This window comes from Hyposmocoma kahamanoa, unplaced genomic scaffold (assembly GCF_003589595.1).
Source record: "Hyposmocoma kahamanoa isolate Upper Pololo Valley unplaced genomic scaffold, ASM358959v1 66, whole genome shotgun sequence".
NCBI lineage: Eukaryota > Metazoa > Arthropoda > Insecta > Lepidoptera > Cosmopterigidae > Hyposmocoma > Hyposmocoma kahamanoa.
The window spans coordinates 1,261,611-1,273,893 of record NW_020653854.1 but is presented as its reverse complement, the minus strand read 5'-3'; the positions used below and the strand labels follow the sequence as shown (position 1 = coordinate 1,273,893).

The 12,283-nt window shown below is 35.8% G+C and overlaps 1 protein-coding gene across 1 annotated transcript; it reads right to left on the bottom strand.

Annotated features, from left to right (window-relative positions):
* Nucleotides 1–4,000: 4,000 nt before the first annotated feature.
* LOC113231691 (max-like protein X) lies at nucleotides 4,001–10,457 on the bottom strand. Its single transcript, XM_026466154.1, has 5 exons — nucleotides 10,211–10,457; nucleotides 8,216–8,289; nucleotides 7,162–7,272; nucleotides 5,853–6,050; nucleotides 4,001–4,541 (listed from the first exon to the last, which is right to left on the bottom strand). The coding sequence occupies exons 1-5, from the start codon at nucleotides 10,284–10,286 to the stop codon at nucleotides 4,374–4,376; spliced, it is 627 nt and encodes a 208-aa protein (XP_026321939.1). The 5' UTR covers nucleotides 10,287–10,457; the 3' UTR covers nucleotides 4,001–4,373.
* Between the last annotated feature and the right edge of the window lie 1,826 nt (nucleotides 10,458–12,283).

The following is a 12,283-nucleotide window of genomic DNA, read 5'->3' as shown; positions in this document are numbered from 1 at the left end:
GTGCCCAGTAGTGACTCGCAAAATGGGTGACGATGTTGACAATGAGGGTAATAAAACCATGTTTTTGTAAACAACAAAATATATTTAATAAATTGTGTAAGAAAGTTATATTTATATGGCAAATTATTAATGTAGAAGGCACTAATTTTAGTACGACGGATTTCACGCTACATAAAACATGGCGCAACATTGATTATTTACAAATTTCATTCTTAAGGTTAAAAGTTGAATCAAAAATATCTGTACTATGCCATAACACGACTGTACCTTTAATTCATAATTTTACATAACGTATTTAATTATATGTACATATTTTTTTATATTCCCTCACAAAAGTAATAGCAAGAATATAATAAAACATTTACGAGGGCTGCTACTTATGTATCCGGAATCCAGAATACCGAATTTTTTTAACGCTATATCTAACCTCCATAGCAAAATTTGAAGTTTTTTAAAAATACTGGCCGCTTTATTTTTTTTCTTGTGTCGCTAGTCTTTTGTTTTTGGCGGGTTTAAAATGTCATCTCGCTGCGAAAATGGAACTTACTCGTGAAAATATTCGTGCCATGATTTATTACGATTTTCGGCGTGGTTTAACGCAACAACAGTGCATAGATCAACTCAATTTAACTTTTGGTGATGAAGCTCCATCAAAAAGCACTGTGTATCACTGGTTTAGTGAATTTAATTGTGGACGTAGTATGCTCAAGGACGAGGTTAAGGAGGGTCGCCCGAAATCGGTCGTTGTACCACAAAACATTGAAGCTGTGCGAAAACTTATAATGCATGACCGGTAATGTTACATATCGCGAGATAGAGGCGAGTCTGGGCATTTGTATGACGAGCATTAATAAGATTCTGCATGAATATTTAGCTGTAAAAAAAATTTGTTCGCGTTGGATACCGCACATGTTAACTACGGATCAAAAAGATGCTCGCGTCGAATGGTGCAAGAAAATGTTCGAAAAATATAACCGTGGTGACTCAAAGGCTGTCTATAATATCTACACAGGTGACGAATCCTGGATTTATGCGTATGATCCCGAAACTAAACAACAATCAACTGTGTGGGTGTTTCAAAATGAGCCGAACCCTACGAAAGTAACTCGTGCAAAAAGCACTATGAAGCAAATGGTGGCCTGCTTTTTTGGTATTAATGGTCATGTGGCTACAGTGCCACTAGAAAATCGTAGAACGGTTAATTCGGAGTGGTACACGACCATTTGTTTGCCTGAGGTATTTGAAGAAATACGAAAAAACAACCGGCGACGCAGAATCATTCTTCACCATGACAATGCCAGCTGTCATACGTCACGCGTAACAACTCAGTTTTTGGAAGGTCAAAATGTGGAATTAACTGGTCATCCACCGTACAGCCCTGATTTGGCACCGAATGATTTTTATTTATTCCCAAATGTAAAGAATAAATTACGTTGTCAACGATTTTCGACCCGTGAAGATGCAGTCGACGCCTTCAAACAACACGTTTTGGAGATACCTCAGTCAGAGTGGCAAAAGTGCTTTAAAAATTGGTTTACACGGATGCAAAAGTGCATCGATCATCGTGGAGAATACTTTGAAAAACAATAAAACTATATTTAGTCATACATGTTTGCTTATTTTTTATTTTCCGGATACATAAGTAGCAGCCCTCGTAAAATTAAACTGGTTTTAAAAATTTTAACTTATTTATAATAATCCCAATCTTTAAACACTGACTCGACAATTTGGTAGCTAACGCTTTACACAAAGTAAAACCTTGATTTTGAATCGCTCTGTCATGCCTGTTTTTCTCCACCCGTCAAATCGATCATAACAATAAGTGCCAGCTAACCACACCAATCACCAGAGTAACGAACAATCAGACCAGAAGAAATTTAGAAAAGATCGTTTCTCAAATTGATCTAACGGGGAATATAACCCGGAACTTCCTAATATATTTTATTTCTGCCGCACAAGCAGTAATGTGAGCATTACTAAGAGTGCTGGTGAAATTATAGGCACATGTGACGTGTCAGGGTGATGGTCCCAGTGACAGTTGCAGTGGCGGTCAGAGCTTTAAGTGGCAAAGATCCGAGAGACCCCAGCCACTGCGCCGTCTCCCTGAGATATAAGTTGACAAGTTACCGAAATGCGCTAGTATGACAACAGGGCAGTACTTCAAAATGTCAGGTGCTAAAAAAAAAAAAAAAAAGGTGCTCAACTGAAAATACATTACTGTGAACCATTTGCAACTTACGATAGATAGTCAATAAAGTGACGACATTTGAAGTAATGTCAATATATCCCACAACTATTACAATAGTGTTGTAACTCAAAATACTCTCTCTACACGTCAATAAGACCGTCGTTAGAATATTGTAAGAAACAATTAAAAGACTATCAATAGATAGTAGATAGTTACATATAACTCAAAATGAGACAATTTTTTTTGAGTTAGTTCTGGACCAAAAAAGTCCTTACTCAAAAATATATAATTATTTTTAAATATAATTTTGGAAAAAAGAAAAGTGTTTCAATATTTGTAATAAACTCAAACTTATACATAAATTTTAATAATCTTTCACGAAACGTGAGTAATTTGTTTTTCATCGATTCTGAAAAAAATGCAGTTTTTGAGTTAATACACTATTTTATTAACAGTACGATGTCTATAATTCAATTAAAACAATTATTATGTTGGAAATTAAACTATTTTCTTCGGATCTCAATAGCGTATATTTGTTTTATTAAACAAACCAACTTTTCGAGACTTTTACATATCCCATGGCCACGGTTGACTGATATGACCATCATAAATATACGCTAATTAGATCATTTCCATTAGCAACCACGAAAACAGGAGAACTTGACGATTATCGCGTTTTGTAGTAGGGTAATTATTAGGTTAGTTTTCTCATTCCGGTGGCAATTTTAATTTTTTGGATTTTCTAGAAAACTATCATAAGGTATTGTTTAATATTCAAGTGTAGTTAGTATCTTGAAATATTATTTAATATTTCACGATAACATACCGGAACACTTAAATAATAAAAATTGTCACCAAAATTAGGTACAGAAAACTAACCTGAAAATTACACAGCAAATCGAATGTAGATCAACCCTAAAATATAACTAAAAATTAACTTCGATGTAAATGTAGAGTGTTTTACACCCTATAATGTAAACACACCTGCTCTGGTAGCCAGCCGCGATACACATACATGTGTTCTGCGTAAAAAATTCACAAAAAACCGTTAACGGTATATATTATGTCGTGATAAGATAGCGTCAGGGAGTCAACTCTTTTTTTACAAGGATTCACTGAACTATTTGGGCAACAGGTGTACATATGATATGTATTATAGGTATAGGTTGTGCCACGGGTATGGGACACAGAGGGAAAACACTTCAAATATTGTAGATAGGATATTTTGCTTCATAGGAAAAGATTTTATTTTCATAATCAAATTTGAAAAAATACCTGTATCAACGAAATACTTTTATAGATTTCTCATAGATGGCGCCAAAAAGTCGAAAACCAAATACAAAAGATCCGACAACAAGCACATACAGAAAAATTCGAGACGTCCGCTGCTTCGTTCCGTGGCTTAGTTGTCATAGCGTCTGGCTAGGTTTGCTAGAGGACGTCGGTTCGAATCCGGCCGGATAAAGGGAATTTTTTGTAAGTGTTCAATCTTTGTATTAATAATTATAACAAACTAATGGAGCAATTTCAAAAAAATTTAATATCAATTCAATACAAATTGAATACCTAATATAATATTTTTATAAAGTGGATCTAAAGGGTCAACTGTAAGAGTTACTTCCTAATAAGTAGCAGTAGAGCTCCTTGTGAATGAGTTCGTCCAGGGAAGTAGTTCCTGCGAGTATTACAGGGTTTCGGTTTTGAAGGGTAAGGGTGGTAGTGAAATTACAGGCATATGGGACTTGTCAACTTATGTCTCAGGGTGACGGGCGCAGTGGCAGAGCCCCTCAGATCTTTGCGATTAAAAACTCTGAGTGGCACTGCAACTGTTATAGATAGGCGTGTCGCTCACCACCAGCTGCACGATTTGTTCGTCCCGTGACTAGGTATTAAAAAAAAGTTGCATATTGTTACCGATATGTTTAGTTCACATCTCTATTTACGTTGCGATGACAAGTGTCAAAAGGCGCCTCTTATTTTGTGACGTTAATGGCGATCGTGCACTTGACGCAGATTGATTAATAAGTTTAATCTAATTATGTGAGAATTGTGAGGTTGTTTAAGTATGAAGGAATCGAAAAACGTAATGACAAGTTCTTCCTGCTTACTAAACCGACCTAAATAGCAGGAAGAGAATGGATACCTACCAGGGCAAGTGCATCATTAAGAAGTACATACTATATAATTAAGGCGTGTAGCTCTGTTCTCTTAACACACTATGCACCATGGTTCGCAGCGACTGCGGCTTGCAGTACTCCTCCAGCCAATTGAAAACACCAGCCGAGAAATCAGCAAAGTTGTTGGTTTGTACTCCCTCGAAGGATTCGAATAGTTTATCCATTATTGCCTGGAACTAAAAAACATATTACGTTACATGCATGCATAAGAATAATTCAAACTATAGTCTGTCTTTTCTGAAGTCGGAGTAAAATGACAGTTCATTGTGCAAAAGTGTTGCGTGATCGCAGTTGATAAATATTCTATATCGATACTAGTAGGCCAACTGTCAAAATAAGAATAAAGAAGGCAACCACGCAATTAGTAATTATTAGAACGTCATAACATTAACAATTCAGACATTTTAAGCAAAATTATACCTTCTTTCACAATGTATCGATAAGTGTCAACAAAATGACTACCACAAATTTTATGAGAATTGGCAACCCTACAAATGTCATTTTACTCCGTCTTCAAAAAAGACAGACTATACTCATTCGAAAGGCAAACTCCCTAAAAGTAAGAAACTCTTGGGGTTGCTTTTTTGTATATTAACATGTTTGTAAATGCACACATTTAACATTTACAATATTTATTGGTGATGATAAGGATAATTCAAATTACTGTTACTCAAATCTCGTTAAAATTCCCAACTGAAAATTTTTGTCTTAATAGACAGACCATCAGCATCTTGGATACCAACTCAAGTAGCCGTGACCTCCGTAATTAGGACCTAAAACTATAATAATAAGCGAAAATTTGGACTGTTATATAGAGAATATTCCAAATTCCCCCTTATTAATATTGTTTCAAATGGATGCGTGAGCAGTAAGTGAGTGCAAAATTTATTATGCACTCAAGTTATTAGTAATTTGAATTACATAATAATCTTAACATTCACCCTGTACTTGAGATGGATTTATTAATACAGAACTTAACTCCTCATCGATAGCGTTTCATTTTATGTAACAATGCAAATGTGATGCGATAAAAATGTATGTTTAAATTTTATTTCTAGAGGCTTTAATCAAAAGTAGGACGGAATTTCAAGGTACCTTAGCAACACGAGCAGTTTTTTTAGGCGGAAACTATCTCATAAAACAAATGTTTACACATCGCACCAAATGGCATCAATGGCTGGTGCCAACTATGTTTTTAAACTGTACTATAAATTTTCTGAAAATTCTTTGAGGGCGCGATATAAAGTTTTAAAACACACTCATGGATCAAAAGCTATAACTTAAAACTAAATCTACCAATTATATAATGAGATACGTCTCTATTACTCCATTGCTCTCTGTAGGAAAGTCAGGGTCAACCACGCCTTAATACAAATCAAATTGATAATCTAGGTAGATAATGCCAGTAGATTCGTGATCCATAAGCGAAACATAGTCAGCTGACACCTATTAACACACTATGGAAACCAGTTTATACTTGAACTTACCACTTGGAACTTATCCTGGTCTGTAAGTCTCTGTTCATTATGGCCAGGCACGGAATGCTGTGCCTTCACGATCTGTTCGTAGTTGGCCTGCATGATTCTGAGAGCCACGACGTCTTTTCGTAGAGCGTTGCGTTCGTTCTCTTGTCGCCGCCGCTGTTGTTGCAAGTATTGGATGTATTCTGTTGATTTTTGAAGGACCTGTGGGTAAATCAATAAGTAAAAAGAACGCGATTTTAAGACCATGTCTCACTGGAAATGTCGTCGGGTACATAATGTAACAGAGCTCACGGATTTCGCAACAAACCAGCCGACATGTATGACATCAGCCGGTCCAAGTGTAACTTTTGGGTGGCGAAGATGTATTGTTCAAGGGCAATGGTGCACTTATGTTTTCTTTCTAGCATCAGTTGAGTTATTTAAGTGCATACACCAGGGTTTTACTGTCCAAGAACATGTGTACAATGCTGCAATGGATTCCATCACACATCGGACTAGAAGAATGAAATAGTAGATAAATTAGCAAGAGAGGCTACCACGGAATCCATGGAACCGTCATGTAAACCTCTTGCTGCAGAAATCATCTAAATATGAATATGTGGAGTAAGATCTATGGTGAGATTTCTGCAGTGAAAGCAATTTGATACAAAACTGTTTAAGTGCGTCCACCGCGAAAGCCCTGGTTTGTGGACGGCGCACTTTCTAGAAATGCATTGGTCTTGGCATTTAGACTACGTACTGGCCACCTTCCTTTAAATAAGTTCTACAATCTAAATAAAAAGAACGGAATCTCCACTATGTAAATTCTGTAACAAACTTGAAGATAAAATGCTACATTTAATGGAATCTGGCCATTATGTGGCTCTAAGAAGCCAATTTCAATTAGAGGATATTTGGCAAATTGGGGAGTTAAATGTTGTGTTGGGTGACACTTTGGCGAAGAGGGCTAAAACTCTGTCCACATATGTCAGGTCTTGCCTCTCACTACGAGGCGACATGATAGAGTAGAATAATCCACAGGGATTGACATCACAAGGCCGACATTGACACCCAACTGCCAATAGCCTGTTTTAATAAGGCCTGTAGCCTAAACAAGATAAAAAAATTAAAATAAAAAAGAATACATCAGGGTCAGAATCTTAGGCAATGACAAAATTATCAAGCATAAATAGGTTTGTAAGTAGAGACTAACATGAGTATAAGAAGCAAAAAAGGTATATCAGGATGGTACTAGGTGGAGCTGCTTAGTGCCTGCCTACCCAAGTGGGAGATAGGTGATGATGGCACATATGAAATAGTCATGGTAACTCACAGCTGCTTTGCTAGGCTTGTAACCTGAAGAATCAGTCTGCTGGCAGGTAGGTACTAAATCCTGAAGAGAATCATAGCCTTTCTTTATAGCATCTCTTCTCTTTTGTTCCGCCTGGAAAATAAGATAACTCACTCATTTTACTGTAAAGTAATATTTTTGTAAAATAAGATATTTAATGTAAAGATTTTTTCCATGATATCAAGTAATGGGACGAACAAGTTGTGTGTCTGGTGGCAAACAACACGCCTGTCCATAACAGTGACAGCCACTCAGAGCTTTAAATAAATCACAAAGATCTGAGAAGTACTGCCACTGCGTCCGTCGCCCTGAGACATATGTTGATAAGTCCCATGTGTCTGTGATTTCAACCAAAACCTGCAGTAATGCTCACATTACTGCTTGGCGGCAGAAATAGTTAATGTGGCAGTACTTCCCTGGACGAACAAGGATGTAAAGAGATCTTCACAGTTAAATACTGTTTTTATTCCATTTGCAAACATGTATGTTACATGATAACTTTGTGAATTTGATGACTCTTTTTTATTAGAAAGAGTAGTGGCCCCATTTAAATTTGAAGACAATATTCCACCTCCAAGGTTGGCAAACTAGGGGATTAATGATTTCTGAGGTCGGTTTTGTTTATCAAACAAAAAACTATGGGCCTATAAGGGTATAAACCTGAAAAGGTTTGTTTGTTTGAAAAAAAAAAAGGAAAACAAAAATATATTCATAATTTAGACCCGGAAAAACAGTTTCATTTCCAAGGATAACTTATACTCTATTCTAAACTCTTTTGCCCACCTCTTCAGTAAAATCTCTTAATTGTCAAACATAAGAATTACTTGAAAATACTTAACAAAGCCACTGCTTACTTTTAACCCTATTAATTCCTAATTGAAATCTGATAGAACTAAGGTGTATCACAAGCCTAGTATTTTTTCATATTGACTACATATGGTCTGGTTCACATGCACTCCTGATTGCCTACTGCCTACTAAATTGAGCTTTAGTCAGGATGGAACTGACTTCATAAACTGTAGATCTAAATTATTACCTGTGTGTGAGCCTCCCTTCTTCTTTCCTTAAAGCTAATTGCTGCCTTGTTGTCTCCACTATCGTCCTCATCCTCTGAAAATGAGCAACACAACACAAGTAAATACAGCAGAACTAAAAACAAATGTCCTAGACCGGGGTTTCTTAACCTTTTTCTAATCATGGACACTTCTCGAAATTTTAAAGAGCCCATGGACCCGTCTCAAAAAGATGAAGAAGAACTTCTTGGGATGCATGGATAAACCTATGCAAGTTTTTGTTGTGCCACCAGGTTTAGATTAGTACAATCTTTTTATAATTAATAATAAACCAAAATACCTCGAGCTCGTCGCAAATCATATGAGGACAGATTAAAATTCATGGGCCTCACTACTCTTGAAGAAAGAAGGGTACGGAGTGATCTAATTGAAACTTTTTAAATTCTTCATGGGTTCTACAATCTTCCAGATCTTCACAACTGCTTCAAAACAGTACACTCTAGGAATATTAGGGGTCCCAAAATGAAAATCGTCCAAAGGCCATCAGTCACCAACACTGCCCACCACATCCTCGGCAACACAGTGGTTACAATGTGGAACTTGTTGCCTGAGAACATGGTTAATGCTAGCTCAGTGAACACTTTCAAAAACTGGCTGGATAGGTGGTTAAAAAAGAAGAATTTGTGTCTTCTACGTCTTTAAGTTCTTCTAGTGTTTTGTGGACTTTAACAAATAGATTCAGGATTATTTGTGAATTCATGGACTTTATAAAAATTTAACACAGCTTTGGTATAGGCATATCAGCTTCGAGCTGCTCACCTATTAATAATAAATAAATAGACAAAGAAAGGCTCACGGGTTGCAAAGACGTGCATCTCGCTCACTCCTACAATGGATTGCCATCAAAGGCCGCAAAAATTCAAACAGGTGACGTGCATAGACCTCTTATTCCATGGACCACAGGTTAAGAAACCCTGTCTTAGACAATTAAAGGCAATAAATTTTTACAGATTAAATACTGTACCCGTTTGTACCAGACGCGACACACATGATGGTAAATGACTACTTAATTGTGTAAGTTGTTTTAATATTCATTTTAATTTTATATTTTTTGTCCTGTTTTTGTTTTGTTTATATGCGTGTCTGTGTTTGTACAATATACAGTTTTCATTCTTTCTTTCTAAAGCTGGGAGGAGATAAAAAATGTGATGATACTGCAATATTTCCACTATGTAAAAAGACCGTAGCACAATCTTCTTGGTTTGTAAAGACTCAGGATATCCATGAATCTTGAAGTACCAACCATTCAGGAGACAGACATAAAAGTAAAATATTTAATAACACAAATTTACTGATACACAAGTTTAATGGGTTTGTACTATAATAAGAGCTAGACTTCTGACAAGATTCATTGTATTTTCAGTTCTCTATGAAATTGTATAACAGTTTAGTGTGCACCCTGCTAAATTATACTGCTCGGAGCTTGCCTAATAGGCATGCTATTGTATGTTGTTTACCATTCTTAGATAATAGATGTAAGGGGAAGTGTTGTGCAGGGAAGGTTTGAAGGTCATGAGGGGAGGGCTCCTTGTCAAGCTTTTTAAGTGTCATTGTGTTCAGCTCGATAATATGTCACAATGCACTAGACAATGCTCTAGAATTTGAATCTTCAATAACCAGTGAAACTTTAGCTATGCCATAAACTTCTACCATTTATATTGTCCTGACTGTATGTGTGCATGGATGTATCTGTGGGTGTATGCGTGTAGCGAGGAGAGGGTTGTTTATATTATGTTGTTCTTAATTTTGTTTTACCAAAGTATACATTCATGATATGAAATTATCAATATCGAATATGAAAATTAATATTCACGACAACAATAATAATCAATACACTATAATATACACTGGTACTGGTACCATGTTTATCTTTGAGAGTTCTTATCTGCGAAATAAATAGATATCACCTTTAACAAGTACAAATTGAACTTTGACACATCTACGTGCTTTTTACCGACCTGAGTTATGATTTGACGATGACGGTGTTTGATGTATGTTTTGAATAGATCCACTACTGCCGCAGCGAGCGTACATTTTCGTCAAAAACTGCCGGGATATTAAAGCATAACACAAAAACGAAGTTAGGTTAGGTACGTAGTTGTATGACTAGATATAAAACATATCTTCTTTATTATAACTTTTCTTTCATCACAGCACTTAATTTTATATAGGCACTTGATAACCAGGAATATACGAAATCTATGTGTTTATGCTACCATTACGCAATTTTTAGAAGTTTTCGATAGTTTTCGAAAACGATTGACAGTGACATTTATCCGTAGGGTTGTCAGATGGGTACAAGCGGATTCTTGCACCATTTGCATATGTACGACTTTTTTGCCGTAGCGCCAACTGCGACAAATCTATTTCTTCACTCAGCCAGGTACCTTTACAGCTATCAATAGCTGACAAGAAATGTCGCTTTAATAAATAATTTTTAAGTTAATTGAATGTCACGATATTTGACCATCGTGATATTTAATTATGTTTGTGAAATTACTTGTTTATTCTTGATGCTTTTAACCCGGTATTTTTTCTTCAAGAAAAATCTGAGTGCTTCCGGTTTTCGTCAAGAAAAAAATAGAAGAGTAATTAATACGTTGCTCATTCAGGGTCTGTACCTGTATCAATGCAACCAAGAATTGACAATACATTGTGATCAAACTAATTACTAATCGGTATAAATCGGTGAGATTTTACTTCTTTCGATTGTTTTTACTTTTTACTACCTCTTGCCATCCTCTGACTGGGGCATGATATGTTTGCCAAGGAGTGACTCTCATGAGTCATTAATAAATAACATTGGCTTTGGTTTGGAATTAAATGAAATTATTTTGGTTGCTTAAAACATGGTAAACATAAGATGGAACATAGTACTTTATTAGAAGATAGTTTAGCTAATTAGACATGGTGAATAGAATTGTAACTCTGCAGTTGTAGTACATATGCAAACAGTGGAAAAGCATCTCATCTACTTCAAGGCAGAATGTATAAACTTTACTCTCAGTTAGCTTTAGGTTGGAATTATGCTTTTCCAAACCTCGGTGTTTCATGTGCATTTAGAGGCTGTATAATTTTTTGTTAGTTCTGTTCGAGACCATCGACTTGTACCCAGATATCCAACCTCCGGGACGAATGCATTGATACCTCCCGAGCATTAATGCATTCTTCCCGGAGAAAAATCTTAGCTAGTAGTAATAGGTCCAGCATCTGCAAGCTCATCTGCGGAGTGTTACCTTTGAAATCGAGCCCTTCATCAGGTTATGTTCTACAAAAGTTATTATGATGAATATCTCAATCTAGAAATTTTTTTACGGTACTCTTGTATACAATTTCCAGTTAAAACTGGGTTGCATGCCGTGTACACTATAACATAAGTTGGATCCAATTTTTGGACTCGTTCTTAGTCGAGTTGAATTCAAGTTCTAAGTGTCAATCTTCTTCTGGTGCTTTTCATCCTGTACAGAAAATTAAATTTTTGTACACGTACAAAAAAATCTTTTACTTCTGGCAACCCTGATCACTGGTTCCATCTCGCGATTTACAACGGTTTTAACATTTTAGAAATAGAGAGGTGACTTTGATGTTAGTTGATTGATGATTTTCCAAATGATTAAAATTTCTTGAATCGCGTTTTAAATAAAAGAGTACATGTACGTATGTACGTACATACACACAAAATGTTACATGTCTACCAGAATGTCATTAGCAAAAAATATATATTTTATGCTGGAAATTTCTCACATTATTTTCTATTATGATCCCCAACTAGGATAGAATACCTACTTTTTTTTTAACTTGTACTATTACAGAATGTGTAGGTAAATCTCTATTTACTTATTTTCCCAATTATATTAATGCTCACTGCATTTTCCAGTGTATAATAAATAAGATAATTAATGTGTATTTTTTACGCGTAATCTGAAATCGTTTATTTTCCTTCATCAACAGATTCTGATTCACCTTTATTTACTATTCATTACGTTTAAGTAGTATCGTTAAAATTTATTGCTCCAAGCGAAAATTGTTTT